This window comes from Myotis nattereri, assembly GCF_964212035.1.
Source record: "Myotis nattereri genome assembly, chromosome: 3".
Taxonomy (NCBI): Eukaryota; Metazoa; Chordata; class Mammalia; order Chiroptera; family Vespertilionidae; genus Myotis; species Myotis nattereri.
In genome coordinates, this window is record NC_138077.1 from 127,290,931 (window position 1) to 127,311,677 (window position 20,747).

General features: G+C 41.6%; 1 protein-coding gene across 4 annotated transcripts in view; it reads left to right on the forward strand.

Moving 5' to 3' along the window:
• The window catches only part of RIOK1 (RIO kinase 1), a 39,211-nt gene that overhangs the window by 1,930 nt on the left and 16,534 nt on the right, over nucleotides 1-20,747 (forward strand). For all 4 annotated transcript variants that reach the window (XM_081088270.1, XM_081088273.1, XM_081088271.1 and 1 more), the window contains 4 exons: nucleotides 6,331-6,538; nucleotides 17,195-17,285; nucleotides 18,409-18,478; nucleotides 19,538-19,580. In XM_081088270.1, the coding sequence (XP_080944396.1) occupies nucleotides 6,331-6,538; nucleotides 17,195-17,285; nucleotides 18,409-18,478; nucleotides 19,538-19,580 (412 nt within the window). The remainder of the gene's footprint in view (nucleotides 1-6,330; nucleotides 6,539-17,194; nucleotides 17,286-18,408; nucleotides 18,479-19,537; nucleotides 19,581-20,747) is intronic.

Below are 20,747 nucleotides of genomic sequence, written 5' to 3' on the forward strand. Positions count from 1 at the left end.
GCAGACACTCAACGCAGGAGCTGCCCACTGATGGTCAGTGTGCTCCCACATGGGGAGCGCTGCTCAGCCAGATTCCAGGCTCACGGCTGGCGAGCGGGAACCTCTCCCACCTCCGCCACGGGAGTCGGACATCCCCCGAGGGCTCCCGGACTGCAAGTGCATGAATTTTGTGCATCAGGCCTCTAGTTAACATAAAATAATACATTTTAATAAAAATTAACATTTTTTCTTGAACATTAACTTACCAGACACTGAATAACTGCACAAATTAATAAGCATAATACAAATAAACCTATTTTTCTTTTTCTCCAAAAGTGAAATATTTCCTGTTGTGCACACCAAATAATGACGGAACTTTTTGCCGTCGCAATCGGCTACTAAAATATTTGCTGTTAGTATTAGTGGAGAGAAATGGTGCTCCTGCACGTAAGGCGCGTAAGGGAAATGAATGCAACAAGATTATAGTAATCAGTCATTAGTGCACATTGTACAGACAGTCCTTGGGTTACCTTGGATTCAATGTATGTCGTTTTGTGGTTACCTCGCCATTTCCCATTTATTTATAAAAAAAAAAAAGTTCCATCATTTTGACGTATGTACATATGTACTTTATGTTTTTTATTTGTTTACCACAAGTAAAGGTCAGGAATTGTTATCTTTTAATTTTTTTTTTACTGTTTCACTGCATTACTGCTGTGTATGTGCTCCATGTGCGTGACATAGGTGCTTATGTAGGTGGGTTCCGACTTACAGCAAAAATCGCGTGACGTAGTGCTGTAGGAACGGATCTCCGACGTAACCCGAGGACCTACTGTAGTTCATTATTAATAATTATGTATAACAGGAAATTGTAAAAAGTAAGTTACGAAATTTTAATTAACACGTTTCTTACTATTATATTGGCTGGGCTGCAAAAATATTCGTTGTGGGCCACATGCAGCCCGCGGGCCACGAGCTTGACATGCTTGATGTAGAGCCTTACAAGTGATAGTAAGGAGTTGAGATATTCTAGGGCTTAGAAAGCCATAGAGGGATTCTAGCAGGGGAATGATGTAATCTGATTTATGACTTAAAGGAATCACTTTGCTATGGAGAAGATGATTTTGGAATGCAGAGTGGAAGCAGTACAAAAGTAATAAAAATAATTTAGTTCAGAGATGATGGACATTTAGAGATAAGGTCATAGAGATATTTTACAGATAGAAATGACAATTTGGTGGTTGACTGAATGTGGGATATGAAGCAAAAGTTATTAAGGATAACTTTCACATAAAGCAAGATGAAACTGTTTTATAATATCAAGAAAATGGTTTTTACTTTATGTTTACAGTAAGGCTTCATTGCATGCAAATTTTCTTAACTATAGATTTTTTTCAGTAAGTATATGTTGATCACTTTCTATGTGTCAGATATAGTGTTAGTTGGTAGGGATACATTGGTGTAAACTACTATGACACCAACATTGCACTCTAGCAGGGAAAACATTAAAAAATTAGACAAATTGGCTGGTCCAGCCTGGCTCAGTGGTTGAGCAGTGACCTATGAACCAGGAAGTCACGGTTGGATTCCAGGTCGGAGCACATGCCTGGGTTGTGGGCTCGATCCCCAATAGGAGGCAGCCGATCAATGATTCTCATCATTGATATTTCTATCTCTCTCCCTTTCTCTCTGAAATCAATAAAAATATGCATTTTAAAAAATTAGACAAAAGATTTGGATTAGAATTGGGTAAGTGGTACAAAGGAGAAACGGGTGAATAATATGGAAGATTTCCCTAGGCAAGTGATAGTAAACTAATGCTGTAAGGATAAGTAGGATTTAGCCAGAGAATTGAGAAAGACATTCCAGATTTATGTTTACACATAAGAATATTAAAGGCCCAAGGGAAGAAGTTAAGGGGAAATATCTGTCACTGGATATTGTAAAGGTAAACCAATGGATTCTGTCCACCACCTTTCCCTTTCCCCACCCCCAGTGACTTTGGCAATTTCTGGAGACATTTTTGTTTGTCACAACTGGGGATGGTGCTGAACTAGTGGCATCTGGTAGGTAGAGGCTGGAGATGCTGCCAACAGTTCTATGAGGCACAAAACAACTTCCCACAACAAAGAATTGTCCAGCCAAGGTTGAAAAGCCCCAGTACTATTGAAGGTATAACTTTAACATGCCACTTTAGGTTATTAGCAAATGAAGGGTCAACTTATGGATTATGTTTAAATAGTAGGTGTTTAATGACTATTTGTTTCATAAAGATTTGGAGCCCTGTAAACCATCCTATCTAATAATAGACAAACATGGTAATTAACCATGCTTCCGCTATGCTTCCCATTGGCTAATCAGCAGGATATGCAAATTAACTGCCAACCAAGATGGCGGCCGACAGCCAGGCAGCTGAAGCGAACAGGAGGCTTGCTTGCTCCTGCTCCAGTGATGGAGGAAGCCAAGTTCCCCGCCTACTGCGGCCCAGCTCTGAGCTCCGGATGCAACAATGTTGCAATTATAGAAGCTAAACAAACCCCAGAAACCTGCTTTCAGCCAGCCGGCCTCGGAGCTGGAGCTGCAACAAAGTTTCAATTACAGAAGTTAAATAAATCCCAGAATTAAAAAAAAGGAGAGACTGGGGGCTTCAGTTGCAGGCTTGGCCCGCCTGAAAACAGCCCTCAGCCCCTCACCCAGGCTGGCCAGGCACCCCAGTGGGGACCCCCACCCTGTAGGGGGTGCGGGCAGCCTGAAAACAGCCCTCAGCCCCTCACCCAGACTGGCCAGGCAACCCAGTTGAGACCCCCACCATAAAAGGGGTGTGGGCAGCCTGAAAACAGCCATCAGCCCCTCACCCAGGCTGGCCAGGCACCCAAGAGGGACCCCCACCCTGATCCGGGACACCATTCAGGGCAAACCAGCCGGCCCCCACCCGTGCACCAGGCTTCTATCCTATAAATAAAAGGGTAATATGCAAACTGACCCTAACAGCAGAAAGACTGGGAATGACTGGTCACTATGACACACACTGACCACCAGGGGGCAGACGCTCAATGAAGGAGCTGCCCTCTGGTGGTCAGTGTGCTCCCACATGGAGGAGCTCTGCTCAGCCACAAGCCAGGCTGATGGCTGCCAGTACAGCGGTGGTGGTAGGAGCCTCTCCTGCCTCCTCAGCAGTGCTAAGGATGTCTGACTGCAGCTTAGGTATGCTCCCTGCTGGCAAGTGGACATCCCCCGATGGCTGCTGGGCTGCCAGAGGGATGTCTGATTGCCAGCTTAGGCCCAATCCCCTGGGGAGCAGGGCTCAGCCAGCAGATGGTCATCGCTTGAGGGGTCCCAGACTGTGAGAGGGCACAGGCCGGGCTGAGGGACGCCCCCCTCCCCCCCCGAGTGCACAAATATTTGTGCACCGGGCCTCTAGTCTACACTAATAAAAGGCAAACATGCAAATTGACCATATCTTCGCTACACATTAAGCCACGCCCACCAGCCAATCAAAGTGACTATATACAAATTAACCCAACCAAGATGGCGGCCGGCAGCCACGGAGCTGAAGCAAGCAGGTGGCTTGGTTGCTCCACTGAAGGAGGAAGCCAAGCTTCCCGGCCAGCTCTGAGCTCCACTCAAAGCAACAAAGTTTCAATTAAAGAAGATAAATAAACCCCAGATACCTGCTTTCAGCCGGCCGTGGCCACAGAGCTGGAGTGAGCAGGAGCCGGCTCTTAGCTCCACTGAAGGCAACAAAGTTTCAATTATAGAAGGTAAATAAATCCCAGAATAATTAAAAAATAGAATAAAAGGAGAGGCTGGGAACTTCCCTCGCTGGGGGGCTTAGCCAGCCCGAAAATGTCCCTCAGCCCCTCACCCAGACTGGCCAGGCACCCCAGTGGGGACCCCCACTCTAAAGGGGGTGTGGCCAGCCTGAAAACAGCCATCAGCCCCTCACCCAGGCTGGCCAAAACTCCATGGGGTGAGGGTCCCCACTGGGTGGTGGGGCTTGACCAGCCTGCAAACAGCCATCAGCCCCTCACCCAGGCTGGCCAGGCACTCCAGTGGGGACCCCCACCCTGAAGGGGGTGTGACCAGCCTGCAAACACCCATCAGCCCCTCACCCAGGCTGACCAGGCACCCCAGCGTGACCCCCCCACCCTGATCTAGGACACCCTTCAGGGCAAACCAGCTGGCCCCAACCCGTGCACCAGGCCTCTATCCTATATAATAAAAGGGTTATATGCAAACTGACCCTAACAGCAGAAAGACTGGGAATGACTGGTCACTATGACACACACTCACCACCAGAGGGCAGACGCTTAATGCAGGAGCAGTCCCCTGGTGGTCAGTGCACTCCCACATGGGGAGCTCTGCTCAGCCATAAGCCAGGCTGCCAGCTGCCAGCACAGTGGTGGTGGTAGGAGCCTCTCCTGCCTCCTCAGCAGCACTAAGGATGTCCGACAGCAGCTTAGGCCTGCTCCCCGCTGGCAAGTGGACATCCCCTGAGGGCTCCCGGGCTGCCAGAGGGATGTCTGACTGCCAGCTTAGGCCCAATTCCCCACGGAGCGGGCCTAAACCAGCGGGTGGTCATCCCCCAAGGGGTCCCAGACTGTGAGATGGCACAGGCCAGGCTGAGGGACCCCCCCCCAAGTGCACAAATTTTGTGCATCGGGCCTCTAGTCTATATTATTAAAGAGTTAATATGCTAACGAGCGGGACGCTGTAACGGGTAATGACCAGGTCATTAGCATATAGCTGGGGTGTTGCTCCAGAGATGGGCGGAAGTGGGGAGGCACCTAGAGGAGGCAGGACCATCCTGTTCCCGGGAGGGCAGGGGTGAGAGAGAGCCCATAGCACTCCCCTCACCAATCCTTCACCGCCCACTGCTTGCACTCTGAGTGCCCTGCAGCCCACCTTCCAGGGGAAGGAGCACAGTGCAGCAGGCGGGAGGCTTCTACGCTCTCCTCCAGCGCCATGACGGGGCGGATCCGTTGCGTTACTCCGGAGACAGGCGGAAGCGGGGACGGAGCGGAAGCAGGGACCAGCCCGAGGCGACTGGAGGGACTGAGGTTGGAGCTTGTAGCAGCCAGAGAAGGCCAGAGGGTTTGGGGGCTGGGCCAGGTGCGCTGGAGCTCTGCGTGAACAGGTTTGGGTATCAAGGCAGGGCTGAAGGTGGGTGGGCGGCAATGTGCGATATCGCGCTTGGCTCCTAGTGATTAATAAATAACTCAGAATTGATAATCTGAATTTATTTAAACTCACATCTGACTTTTTAAGCTGGTAGTGCATATTATCAATTGTTTTATATGGTTTCTGTCCTCATTCTTTACATGAAAAGTCAAAACTGGTAGCACCTCTGTAAAATCTGACATGCAGACATGTTTTGTTTGATAAGCACAGTGTTTTGATAAATTGAACTTGCCAGTTAAGTGGGATATTTTACACAAAAATCCATATTCCTGGTTTCTCTTGAAAACCTAAGAAGATATGTAACCCTGGGTCTGAATTCTCACATGACAAAAACAAACCCTATTAGTTGTGCTTTCTTTATGCTGGGCATCAATCCCTTCTTCTATATAATTATATCAAGCCTACTTTCTTATTTGTGGTCCTTGTATGCACCATTCCTTCCCTTCATGAACAAGGGTGATTTGAAGTTCTTTGTGTAACACAGATCTTGAATACAGCTTTTGATGCAAAGTGTTATTGAGTTCAAGGTAAAGCTGCTTTAGACTTATTCCCAAGTTTTGTCAGAAAGCTTTTTGTTTTCATACTCTCTCTTAAAGTAGCTCTGTAAGTAGTTTTCCTAGGCAGGTCTGGAGTATTAATCGGAGTCAGTTCTTTCAGCAGAGAAGTTAGCAATATAAATTCTGACTTAGGCAGAGGTAGGTTTAACACTTGATGTACTTCTTTAGTAGGGCCTAGATCAGTGATGGTGAACCTTTTGAGCTCGGCGTGTCAGCATTTTGAAAAACCCTAACTTAACTCTGGTGCCATGTCACATATAGAAATTTTTTGATATGCAAAACTATAGTAAAACAAAGACTTATATTTTTGATATTTATTTTATATATTTAAATGCCATTTAACAAAGAAAAATCAACCAAAAAAATGAGTTCACGTGTCACCTCTGACACATGTGTCATAGGTTTGCCATCACTGGCCTAGAGAATATGCAAACAACTGGCACAGAACTCTGAAAAACAGAAGAACTTGGTACTAAAATTAAGTTCATTGGCAGATATATTGTAAGGGAACCTTTGGGTTTTGTTACAGATTTAGTCTATTATGTTGTGAATAAATACATATGTAAGTCTAATTAGAGTATGTTTAAATATGCTAAAATATTGTTATTTCTAGTGAAAACATTGACTTGAAGACAATCAAAGAGGGAGATGGCAATCTGTTTGAAGACTTTCAAAATAATGTGAATGAGAAGATGAATGAAGATGAGATAGAAGATGAGGGAGAAGAGGAGGAAGATTATGATGATGACGATGATTGGGACTGGGATGATGGAGGAAAACTCACCAAGTGTTATATCTTGAATGGAGGTAGTAATCCACAGGTATTTTATAAATGATTCTATAAATCTTCATGTTTGCTTATGTATTTTTGCTTATTTTTTTTTGAGGGCCTACTATTTTTTAAAAATTGAATTTATTGGGGTGACATCCTATCTAATAAAAGAGAAACATGGTAATTAGCCGTATGTGCGCTACCCTTCCTATTGGCTAATCAGGGTGATATGCAAATTAACTGCCAGCCAATATGGCGGCCGGCAGCCAGGCAGCTTGAAGCTAACATGAGGCTTGCTTGCTTCAGTGACAGAGGACTCCAACGTTCCCCCGCCTCTGAGCTTGCAGTTTGAAACATTGTTACAAATATAGAAGCTAAACAAAACCCCAGAAACCTGCTTTCAGCCAGCCGGGATCTCAGAGCTGGAGTTGATACAGTGTTTCGATTATAGAACCCAAACAAACCAGATACCTGCGTTCAGCAGCGGAGGCCTAAGAACTGGCCAAGCCTCAGAGCTAAAGCTGGCCCAGAATAAAAAGAAAAAAACGAGCGGTTGGGAGCTTCAGTCACCCGCCAGCCTGAAAACAGCCCTCAGCCCCTCACCCAGACTGGCCAGGCACCCCAGTGGGGACCCCCACTCTGAAGGGTGTGTGACCAGCTGCAAACTCATCATCCCTCACCCAGGCTGGCCAGGCACCCCAGTGGGGACCCCCACCCTGATCCAGGACACCCTTCAGGGCAAACCAGCCGGCCCCCACCCATGCACCAGGCCTCTATCCTATATAGTAAAAGGGTAATATGCCTCCCAGCACTGGGATCAGCGAAGCTGCGAGGCCTCCCGGCACTGGGATCAGCGTGACAGGGGGCAGCGCCCAAACCCCCTGATCGCCCTGCGGCTCTTTGTGTGACAGGGGGCGCCACAACCTCCCTATCCACCCTGCTCTGTTCGTGACAGGGGAAGGCGCCCCAACCCCCTCATCAGCCGTGCTCTGTGCCTGATAGGGGGGAGCTCCCCAACCTCCTGATGGGCCCTGCTCTGTGCGTGACAGGGGGCAGTGCCCCAACCCCCTGATTGACCCTGCTCTGTGCGTGACACGGGGCGGCGCCCCAACCCCCGAATCGGCCCTGCTCTGAGCCCGACCAGGGGCTGCACCTAGGGATTGGGCCTGCCGCCTGCCACCCGGGAGCAGTCCTAAGCCAGCAGGTTGTTATCTCCCGAGGGGTCCCAGACTGGGAGAGGGCACAGGCCGGGCTGAGGGACCCCCCTTCCCCCCCCCCAACCCCCGAGTGCACAAATTTTTGTGCACCGGGCCTCTTGTTGGTTAATAAAATTACATAGGTTTCAGGTATATGATTCTATAGAACATCATCTGTATATTGTATTGTGTGTTCACCATCCCTAGTCATGTCTTCTTCCAATACAATTAATCCCCCTTTTATCCTCTTACTTCCCCCAACTCCCCTTTCCCTTTGGCAATCACCATACTTTTAATTGTGTCTGTGAGTTTTTTTCCTTTACTTAATCCCTTCACCTTTTCCCCCTAGTCTCCCATCCTCCGTTCCTTCTGACAGATGTCAGTCTTTTCTCTTATCTATGAGTCTGCATTTACTTTGTTTCTTAGTTTCTTATGTTTATTAGATTTCACATATAGGTGTAATCATATGGTACTTGTCTTTCTCTGCCTGCTTTTTTCACTTAGCATAATATTTTCCAGGTCCATCCATGCTATTACAAAAGATAAGATTTCTACCTTTTTTTAAGGCCAGGTTTTATTCCATTGTGTAATTGTACCACAGCTTCTTTTTTTATTTTAAATATATTTTATTGATTTTTTACAGAGAGAAAGGGAGAGGGATAGAGAGTTAGAAACATCTATGAGAGAGAAACATCAATCAGCTGCCTCCTGCACTCCCCCCACTGGGGATGTGCCCGCAACCAAGGTAACATGCCCTTGGCCAGAATCGAACCTGGGACCCTTCAGTCCGCAGGCCAACGCTCTATCCACTGAGCCAAACCGGTTAGGGCACCACAGCTTCTTTATCCACTCATCTACTAATGGGCACTTGGGCTGCTTCCAAGTTTTTGCTTTTGTAAAAGTAGCACTGCAATGAACATATGGGTGCATATATTTTTTCAAATTAGTATTTCGGGTTTCTTTGGATATATTCCCAGAAGTGGAATTGCTAGGTCATAAGGCACTTCCATTTTTAAGTTTTTGAGGAAACTCCATACTGTTTTCCACAGTGGCTGCACCAATCCCACCAACAAACAGTGTATGGGGGTTCCCTTTCCTCCACATCCTCACCAACACTTATTGTTTGTTGATTTATTGATGTTAGCCATGCTGACAGGTGTGAGGCAATCTCTCATTGTGGTTTTAATTTGCATTTCTCCAATGATTAGTTACATTGAGCATCTTTTCATATGTCTATTGGTCATTTGTATGTCCTCTTTGGAGAAGTGTCTATTCTTTTTTTTTTAAATATATTTTATTGATTTTTTACAGAGAGAAAGAGAGAGGGATAGAGAGTTTGAAACATTGATGAGAGAGAAACATCGATCAGCTGCCTCCTGCACGCCCCCTACTGGGGATGTGCCCGCAACCAAGGTACATGCCCTTGACTGGAATCGAACCTGGGACCTTTCAGTCCGCAGGCCGACGCTCTTTCCACTGAGCCAAACCAGATAGGGCGAGAAGTGTCTATTCTTTTGGTCATTTTTTAATTGGATTGTTTGTTTTGTTTTTTTGGTGTTGAGTTTATAAGTTCTTTATAAATTTTGGGTATCAAATATATCATTATCAAATGTATCATTAGCAAATATGTTCTCCGATTCAATGGGTTGTCTTTTTATTTTGTTGATGGTTTCCTTGTTTTGCAAAAAATTTTTAGTTTGAGGTCCCATTTGCTTATTTGTTCATTTGTTTCCCTTGCCCAAGGAGATATATCAGAAACAATATTGTTATGAGAAATGTCTGAGATATTACTACCTATGTTTTTTCTAATATTTTTATGATCTTGAGTCTTACATTGAAGTCTTTATTACATTTTGAATTTATTCTTGTGTGTGGTGTAAGGTGGTCTAGTTTCATTTTTTTGCACAGTTATCTGTCCATTGTATGTTCTTGTTTTCTTTGTCAAATATTAATTGACCATAAAGGCATGGGTTTATTTCTGGGCTTTCTGTTCTGATCCATTGATTTATATGTCTGTTTTTATGGCGGTTCCATGCTGTTTTGATTACGATAGCCTTTTAGAATATTTTGATAACAGGTAGTATGATCCCTCCAACTTTGTTCTTCTTTTTCAAGAATGCTGTGGCTATTTGGGGTCTTTTGTGGCTCCATATAAATTTTTGGAATATTCTATTCTGTGAAATATATGCCATTGGTATCTTGATAGAAATTGTGTTGAATCTGTAGACTGCTTTGGATAGCGTGGACATTTTAATTATTTTAATTCTTATCTATGATTATGGTATATGCTTACACATATTTGTATCTTCTTCAGTTTCTTTTGTCAGTGTCTTATAATTTTCTGAATACAGGTCTTTTACATTGTTGGTTAAATTTATTCCAAGGTATTTTTTTTATGCACTTCTAAATGGAATTGTTTTCTTAGTTTTTTTCTCTGATAGTTCATTATTGATGTATAAAAATATAACTGATTTCTGAATGTTTATTTTATATTTTGCTACTTTACTGAATTTATTTATCATTTCCAGTAGTCTTTTGGTGAAATGTTTAGGGTTCTCTATATATAGTATCATGTCATATGCAAATGATGACAGTTTTACTTTTTCCTTTTCAATGTGGATGCCTTTTATTTTTTACTTCTTGTGTGGTTGCTGTCACTAGGACTTCCAGTACCATCTTTATATACAAAAGCCTAAGCGACCTAACAACTGGTCGACCTCTTGCTATGACATGCACTGACCACCAGGGGACAGACGCTCAACACACAGGATCGGGCTCCCTCCTATCTGGATCGGGCCTGCAGGGATTGAGCTGAAACCGGCTATCCGACAACCCCGGAGGGGTCCCAGATTGTGAGAGGGCCCAGGCCAGGCTGAGGGACCCCACTGGTGCACAAATCCATGCACCGGGCCTCTAGTGTTGAATAAGAGTGGTAAAAGCGGACATTCCTGTCTTTTTCCTGATGTTAAGGGAAATGCTTGTAATTTTTACCCATGGAGTATGATGTTGGCTGTGGGTTTGTCATACATATATGGCCTCTATTATGCTGAGGTAAATGCCCTCTATTCCCACTTTGCTGAGAGTTTTTATCGTATATGGGTGCTGGATTTATAAAATGCTTTTTCTGCATTTCTTGATATGGTCATATGATTTTTTTTAAAAAATATATTTTATTGATTTTTTACAGAGAGGAAGGGAGAGAGAGATAGAGAGTTAGAAACATCGATGAGAGAGAAACACTGATCAGCTGCCTCCTGCACATCTCCCACTGGGGATATGCCCGCAACCCAGGTACTTGCCCTTGACCGGAATCGAACCTGGGACCCTTCAGTCCGCAAGCCGACGCTCTATCCACTGAGCCAAACCGGTTTCGGCGGTCATATGATTTTTATCCTTCATTTTGTTTATGTGATGTCTCACATTTATTGATTTGTGGATTACCAACCTTGCATCCCTGGAATAAATCCCTATCCATTTAGGTGGGTGATCTTTTTCATGTATTGCTGGATCTGGTTTGGTAGCATCTATATTCATCAGGAATATTGGCCTGTAATTTTTTTTCCTTGTAGTGTCTTTTGTGGTTTTAGAATTAGGATAATGCTAGCCTCATAAATTGAACTTGGGAGTCTTTCCTCCTCTTGATGTTTTTGGAGTAATTTGGGAAGGATGGGTGTTAGTAAATGTTTGGTAAAATTTTGAATGTTTGGTAAAATTTTCCTGTGAAGCCATCTGATCCAGGACTTTTGTTTGTTGGGAGGTTTTTTTTTAATTACTGCTTTAATTTCATTATTTATTTAGATTTTCTGATTCTTCCTGATTCAGTTTTGGAAGATTGTATGTTTCTAGAAACTTATCATTTCATGCAGATTGTCCAGTTTGTTGGCATTTAGTTGTTCATAGTATTTTCTTACAATCTTTTGTATTTCTGTGGTGACAGTTTTTACTTCTTTCCTATGTGATTTTATTTATTTCGGTCCTCCCTCTTTTTTTCTTGATGAGTGGTTAAAGGTTTGTCAATCTTGTTTATCTTTTCAGAGAACTAGTTCTTGATTTCATGGATTTTTTTGTATTGTCTTTTTAGTGTCCATGTCATTTATTTCTTCTCTGATCTTTATCATTTCTTTCTATTTACTCTGGGCTTGTTTGTTGTTCTTTTTCTAGTTCTTTTAGGTGTAGAGTTAGATTGTTTATTTGAAATTTTTCAAACTTCTTGAGGTAGGCCTGTAGTGCTGTGAACTTCCCTCTCAGGACTGCTTTCACTGTGTCCAATAGATTTTTGGTTGTTGTGTGTTCATTTTCATTTGTCTCAAGGCAACTTTTTGAGGCAATATTTCTTCCCTGAAATATTATTTAATTAATGTTAACCTATTCATTGTTTCTTTAGTAATATGTTATTTTTCTTCCATGTATTTGTGTGTTTTTCAGGTGTTGTTTTTTTTTAATTTGTTTATTTTGTTTTGATTGATTTCTAGTTTCATTATGGTCAGAGAAGATACTTGATATGATTTTAGTCTTCTTAAATTTATTGAGACTTGTTTTGTGTCCTAATCTAGTGTGTCATTTAAGGCGGCTGTTTCTTTGAGATTTTCTATCTGGAAGACTAATGTCAATGGAATATTAAAAATCTCCAACTATGGCTGTATTACTGTCAATCTCACTCTTTATGTCTCATCTCCCTTTCTGTCTGAGATTTTCTTTGTATATGTAGGGGCTCCTATGTTGGGTACATAAATGTTTACAAGGGTTATATTCTCTTTTTGGATTGTTTCCTTTATCATTATGTAATGTCCTCCTTTATCTCTTACTATATATAGGTTTTGGTTGGTTGTGTGTTCATTTTCATTTAAAAATGGAAGTTTTTAATTTCTTGCTTGATCTCATTGGTAACCCATTCATCTATAATAATAAAAGTGTAATATGCTAATTAGACCAGACATCCGTCTGGAAGGACATCTGGATGGACGACTTTCTGGACATCCTTCCAGATGACCTTCTGGATGAAGCTGGGGCTGCGAGGGAAGCTTGGGTCCCCGGTGCCAGAGGGAAGCCGGTGCGGGCGGCTGGAGGAAGGAAGGCCTACTCTTGCACAAATTTTCATGCATCGGGCCTCTAGTTGTTTAATAACATGCTATTTAGCCTCTAAGTATTTGAGTGTTTTTGAGTTTTTTTATTGTAGTTGATTTCTAACTTTATGCCATTGTGATCCGAGAAGATGCTGGATGTTATATCAGTCTTCTTCTATTTGTATAAACTTGTTTTGTGTCCTACCATGTGGTCTGTCTTTGAGAATGTTTTATGTGCACTTGAGAAAAATACATATTCTGTTGTTTCTGGGTGGAATGTTCTGTAAATATCAGATTCATCTGAATTAGTGTGTCATTTAAGGCCTCTGTTTCCTTGTTAATTTTTTGTGTGGAAGATCTATCCAGTGGTGTTAGTGGGGTATTAAAGTCCCCTACTATGACTGTATTGCTGTCAATCTCTCCCTTAAAGTCTGTCAAAAGTTTTTTTATGTACGTGGCGTTCCTATATTGGGTGCATACGTATTATATTATATATATACTAGAGGCCTGTTGCACAGAATTCATGCACTCAGCAAGGGAGGTGGTCCCTTAGCCTGGCCTGAGCCCTCTAGTAGCCCGGGAACCCTCAGAGGATGTCTGACTGACAGCTTAGCATCAGTTGGACATCCTTAGCCGTCAGTCAGACATCCTTAGTGCTGCTGCAGAGGTGGGAGAGGTTCCTGCCACCACTGCTGTGCTCGCCAGCCGTCAGCCCGGCTTCTGGCTGAGCGGTGCTCTCCCTGTGGGAGCTCACTGACCACCAGGGGGCAGCTCCTGCATTGAGCATCTTCCTCCTGGTGGTCAGTGCGTGTCATAGAGACCGTCGTTCCGCCTTTTGGTCAATTTGCATATTAGACTTTTATTATATAGGATATTATATTTTCTTGTTGAATCATTCTCTTATATTATGAAGAGGCCTTCTTTGTCTCTTGTTATGGCCTTTGTTTTGAAATCTATTTTGTCTAATGTGAGTATTGCTACCCCAGCTTTTTTTCCTTTTCCATTTGCATGAAATATATTTTTGTATCCCTTCACTCTCAGTCCGTGTGTATCTTTTGTTCTGGGGTGGGTCTCTTGTAGACATCATATATATGGGTCTGTTTTCTTATCCATTCAGTTACCCTATGTCTTTTGACTAGAGCATTTTATCCATTAACTTTTAAGATTATTATTGACTAGTGGCCTGGTGCACGAATTTATGCACATTGAAAGGAAATAAATTAGAAGAAATATTTTAATATCGCTATTCGTCCTTTCTGTATAATAGAAGTGTCAACCAAATTCATGATCAACAATGACAGATAGAAACATATGCATGTGATTGGTGCCAGCGAGAACTTTATATGTATTGCTCATGCATGAGTCAACTTAGCCTTTTATAGATATAGAATAAACTTGCTTAATTACACCTGCTTTCTGATTTAGCTAAACTTTTTCCAGCCCAGTGAAGCACTCCAACTTCTCTTTCAGGCAATTGTCAGCAACACAGCAGTAAATATCAACACAAAGCAGATTATTATTGTAGAGCACGCAAGGAGAACAAAGGGTAAAATATTGAACTGCAGCAGTGTGTGACTATATTCTGCGCAGTGAGAAAACCTAAAGTTATTTTCAAGGTCCACCATTTCTTACTTCTTTTCAGGTCAAGTTTCTAAGCTTTCTAAATATCTGTTTTCCAGCTAATGGAAAGAAAATAGGATTCCACTGAATCTCCTATCTACCTACTCCAGGACTTCAGTGAGGATCAAATGAGATGAGGCATGTGAAAACACTTCACAGACATTTGGTTACAGTGTGAAATGTTTCTACCTGGCTATAAAGCAAGTTGTGTTTCTGGGCTGTAGAAACTGCAAGGAGGCTAGTTGCTAGGGAGAGGAAGCTGGGCGTTGCTATGTGACTTCGTTACCTGGATGGTCATACATTTAGCATATTAGCCATACACACACACACACACACACACACACACACACATATGTATTTATTTATTGCCATTTTAATTTTCTTTGTGCCTATGATCCTCTCTCCTTTTCTTCTTCTTCTTCTTTTTTTTAAAATATATTTTATTGACTTTTTTACAGAGTGGAAGGGAGAGAGATAGAGAGTTAGAAACATCGATGAGAGAGAAACATTGATCAGCTGCCTCCTGCATACCATCTACTGGGGATGTGCCTGCAACCAAGGTACATGCCCTTGACTGGAATCGAACCTGGGACCCTTCAGTCCACAGGCCAACGCTCTATCCACTGAGCCAAACTGGTTAGGGCTTCTTCTTCTTTTTAAAGCAGTCCCTTTAACATATCTTGCATTGGTGGTAATGTACTCCTTTAATGTTTTTTTGTTTGGAAAGCTTTTTATTTCACTTTTAATTTTAAATTATATCCTTGCTGGATACAGTAGTCTTGGATTTAGACTCTTGCTTTTCATTACTTTGAGTACTTCATGCCACTCCCTCTGTCCTGAGTGTTTCTATTGAGAAGTTAGTTGACATTTTAATGGGAACTTCTGTAGGTAATTTTATGTCTTGCTGCATTTAAGATTCTGTTTTTGACTTTAACATTCCTATTTTAATTACAATGTATCTAGGTGTGGTTCTCTTTGGGCTCCTCTTGATTGGGACTCTGTGCCTTTTGAACTTGTGCGACATTTTCCTTCACCAGGTTGGTGAAGTTTTCTGTCATTATTTCTTTAAACAGGTTCTCTTTTCCTTGCTGTCCCTCTTCCCCTTCTGGTAGTCCTATAATGCATATGCTGTTACATTTCATGGTGTCCCAGGGTTCCCTTAATCTATCTCTCTTCGTTTTAATTCTTTTTTTTTTCATTTGCTGCTCTAATTGTGTATTTATTTCTACCTTTTCTTCCAAATTGCTGATTCAATCATCTGCTTCATCCAATCTACTTTTAATACCTTCCAGTGTGTTCTTGATGTCAGATACATCATTCTTCTATCTGTTTGGTTCTTGTTCATGGCCTCTATTTCCTTTTTCATGCTGTTGTAATTTGCACTAAGTTCCTTAAGCATCTTTATTACATTGCTTTGAACTCTATGTCTGATAGGTTGCTTGCTATTTCATGTAGTTCTTTTTCTGGATAGTCCTTTTCTCTCATTTGGGGGTTGCTTCTTTGTGTCCTCATTGTAGCTGTCTTTTTGTATTTGCTTCTATGTATTAGATAGAACTGTTGTGCCTCCCAGTCTTTGTGGGCTGGCCTAATAAAGTATCTTGAGGGGTCCAGTACTTCGGTCTCTTTGTTCACCTGAGTTGGATGCTCTAAGAGTGCCCCTTGTGTGCGTTATTTGGGTTCTCCTGTTTTAATTGGGACTTGATTATTGATGTCCTGTTTGTGGGAAGTATCTCCCCTCCAACTTGCTGCCAGTGAGGTTGGGGCTCACTGGATTTTGCTCTGATGTTGTTGAATCTGGTCTCTTGGTGTGTCTATCCTGGTCTCCTGGAAGCTGCTCTAGTGCAGGTGAATGTGAGTCACTGTCCCTTTCTGGCCCTAGGTAACCTAAGTGAGGTTCAAGAGGTTGAACCCCCTAGTAGTCCAGTGGTCAGGGACTCCTTATCCCAGAGGCTGGGTCTGCTTTGAGTCTCACGCCTTGATTGTCTCTGTTCTGAGTTGTACTCCCTTCCCCCATGGATCTGGTCCCCCAGGTGTCAGCTGCAGGTGCTGGGGATCGGTGGGGGTGTGTGCGCACAGTCCCCCTCTGGCGTTTGACTCCCTGTGAGGTCCTGGAGCCTGCTTGCAGGGGATTCACTGCTGGGGACTGACTATGTGGTCCTGGAGCCGGGGTAGGGTTGTTTACTAGGTCCCGCTTGCATGCTACTCCCTGCGGGGTCCCGGAGCCTGTGGCAGACTCTGCAACTCACTGTGGGGTCCTGGAGCCCGTGGTGGGGATCCCTTGCAAGGTCCCATTGGTATGAGGCTTATTGCACGGATCCAGGGTGGTGTCCAAGGCTAGTCTGGGTAGTGGTGAGGCTGTGCTCCTGGCTGCTGCTGCTCCCCCCTTCAAGATGGTGTGGTTTCCATGCCAGAGCCACGTCTGCCCAGGGAGTGTGGTGGTAGCAGGGGGCTCTTTGTCCAGAAGAACCTGATCCATGGCCCCTGAGACTCCTACAAGATCTGTCTCTTACACACACATACACACACACACACCACAAGTCTGCACTCCCCTCTCCTTTGCTTACTCAGTCTCTCCCTCACTGCTGCCCTGCCAGCCACCATGTTGAATCTCCCGCAGACTGTTTCAGCCAGTAACTCTAACCATCTATTTCAAATGCCTTTTTAATAATTTTGAGCAAATTTGATTGATTCTTACCTTTCCTTAGGGTACTCCTGTAAGTATTGATGCTTTAATAGTTAACAATGAACCAAGGGGAAAACGTGGTGATGAACGTTAGATTTGTATTTATAACTAGTGCCTGAAATTCTGGAACTCATTTCTTCTAGGCAAATCGGCAGCCTTCCAACTATAATTCAGCCAAAATGTCTACTCCAGCAGACAAAGTCTTACGGAAATATGAGAATAAAATTAATCTAGGTGAGTTTGTAAAATACATTTCTTCATTGGGCTATGAGGAAATTCTTAAAAAACACATGAAGTGTTATAAAGATTTATTGGATCAAGAAATATTTGTGCTCTGGCCTGTGTGGTTCAGTTGGTTGGCGCATTGTCTCACACACCAAAAGACTGCAGGTTCTATTTCTGGTCAGGGCACATATCTAGATTGTGGGTTTGATCCCAAGTTGGGGCACCTGTGGGAGGCAAGCAGTTGATGTTTTTTCTCTCTCTTCTTCTTCTCCCTCCCTTCCTTCCTCTTCTTCCTCCAAATCAATTAAAAACATATCCTTGTGTGAGAATTTAAAAAAAAGAAAGAAAAAAAATGAGTATACTTGGTGTTACTGACTGAATAATGCTTAGAGAAAATAAGAACTTAGTAATTTAAAAATATTGCTTCAAGTGAAAGACTTTATTTTAGCTTATGCTTTTTTAGTTCTTTTTCTACCCTGTTGTACAAATACAAAGTTACAAATATATTCAAGTCATTGTCTGTTTTGTATTAGATTTTTGTAGGATGTTGAAAATACTAGAATGTTAAATATAATTACATTGTGTTTACCAGAGACATTTTATGTAGGCATTAATCATTTAGTGAGCTGTTGAATGTAAGGAATCAGAATGTTTTGAGAAAAATACAAAGTTGTCTTTCTCTTGTAGACATCAACTTGTTATAAATCTAGCACACTGTCTCATATTCCTATCTTTGTCTTTCATGGATCTGAAATTTGAAATGAGACTGAAGTTTTTAGAATTAAACTTGGAATCCAGGCAGTTACATTATTTATATTAGTTGTGAAAGATATTAAGTGTCTGAAATTCAGCATATGCGGATATAGTATTTTTGAGGGTTTTCTGTATCTGGACCTCTGTGCTCAAAATTTATAGCTGTAGTGATGAGAGTGACACTTGTTATCAAGGAAACACAACCTAGTACTTATCTTTAAAAACATTAAAACCTTTTCATTACTTAAATATATTCTATGTATAAGAAAATATTTAGAAAATAGAGAAGGAAGAGGGGAGAAGAATCCCATCCCAAAAGACTATTAATGTCTTTCTGTCTTACATGTTGTTCACATTGTGGATTTTTTTCTTTTTTCAGATAAGCTAAATGTTACTGATTCTGTCATAAATAAAGTCACTGAAAAGTCTAGACAAAAGGAAGCAGATATGTAAGTAATATTTTAACTATAAAACATGGCTGATAGGGACTAATTCTAGACAAATTAAGTGGTCTTGTGATCATAATTATTTTACAGAGGATGGTATTTTTGTTTTGGGGTGTATATTTTGTATATCTAAACCTTTTTTTTTTTTTTTAGCTTAAATACCTTTGTTCACAAATGTGGTCTTAGGATAACAGTGTTTGAAATTTCTGTTTAAATGTTTAAACTGTTAAAAGGTTAAATTTTTAGCATAAAAATGCCGCCTTTTTAGAATTTATTTCAAAATTATTCCCTTTCATGACATTTTTTTTTTAATGGTATAACCGAAAACAGATTACATTTACACTTCTGTTCTCAAAACCAGTTGTTTAAGATCTGGCTAATTTCTATATGCTGTTAACTCTAAGACATTAACAGTATATTATAGAAACAGACAGTAAGATCATACAACTAGCAGCGTTAGAACTGAACTCAAAAACCAATTTTCTTATGGTTTATTGCTAGGCCCAAGTGATCCTTACTTTTTGAGAAACAACATAGTCATTTGTTATTTTATTTAAGTGTCTGAATCTTTGTGTTTGAGACTTTATTTAGATTTGTGTGCTAATGGAGTCACTTAGTGTGTGAACTGAAGTATTTTAATATGGAACTCAGTAACTGTCTTGAAATGGTGTCTTGTGTCTGAAGAAAAGAACTCTAAAGAGAAAGCCTTATATGTTGACTTTAATTCTGTACTAAATATTTGAAGGACAGTATAGACTTCATCTTTTCCTTTTTACCGCATAGTTCACTTTACCCCACCTATCTTTTTTATTTAATGCTTCTAAATTATGGCTATAAATTTGTTTTCTGCAAATATGCTCCTTTTACCCTAGGGAACGGAATTGCTTATTAAGGAGAAATGAAATACGTTTCACTGAGTGATGAAATTACGAGATCTTGAAATCTGTTATTAAAGAAACTACCTATTTAGGAATTTCATGGAATGATGTACGTGTAGAAACTTTTTATTTGGCTTCTGTGACTAAATTTTGAATGTCACCTATACTTTTTGTTTTTGGTTAGGTATCGCATCAAAGATAAAGCAGACAGAGCAACTGTAGAACAGGTACAATTTAAATGTGTTACAAGTTTTTATTTTAAAATAGCATTTTTTCTTCTCTTTTAATTATAGTTTGCTTTTATCCTTCTTATTTAATGCTAATATTAAAATGCTAATGCTAATGTCTAAAATTATTCCTGTATAAAATTACTCCTTTTTATAGTTTTGAGTTTAGAGCTCTACATTTTGCATTATTGAACTATTAATAGACAAATTTGAGTCATGCCCCCCTTTGTGGCCCTGTGAAGCCACCATGTAATGCTTTCATTTGCTAGGGGGAAGCAGAATTGATTGTAAGACCAAAAATCTTTTCTCTTATCTTAAAGAAGGTCTGCAGGAATTTTGTCAACTTTCTCAGAAGATAGAACAGGTATCTGCCACAAGATAGGATGGATGGTAATGCGTGTGAGAGAGAGATGGGTAATGCCTTAAATTTTCCAATTAGAAATCCCTTATTTGATTTAGAAGTTAATGCTTGTTTGCTTCTTTTTATTCAATAATGGGAGAAAGTTGGCCCCCATTTTTCCCACATGTAGAGGGTTGTGATTGGATGTTAGCATTGACCCAGATTTTTTATGTGAACCAAGTCATAAAAAAGGTCAGAACATCGCTACTGTAGCCTACCGCCCTCTCCCTGCCCACACCCATATGTACAAATACATTTTGGAGTAGTAGCCCTTTTGACCCACAGATCCTTGGTTTAAGACATAGCACCCCTTTACTATTTACCTCAGTCCCCAAAGGAGTAACACCCTACCTGAGCTCTAGAACCATTTACTATATGCAGTTGAAGAATTTTACATTTAGTCAGGAGCAGGTCTGAGATCTGTGTCTCCATTATTCTCTCATTTAGTTATTTTGTGTGATTTCTTTTTGTGATTGAAGACAAAGTGTGGACCCGCACAGACAGATGAGGCAACTTTAATTTTCAAAGAGCCTAAAATAACTCGGGCAGAAAATCCTTTCTTTTTCTCTTTTGAAATTAATTTTGAATGAGAGTATGTATCTTGAGTCTCAAGCTGTCTTTATAAAGCATGTATCTGTAAGTTTATTCTCTTATATTTCTCTTTACCTATTTTGTTAAGCCATTTCGATATGCTGCTCCTTTCTACCCCCTAACTTGGCTACAGATCTCTATCTGGATTCCTGTGTTCAACCAGCATACACCCCCGC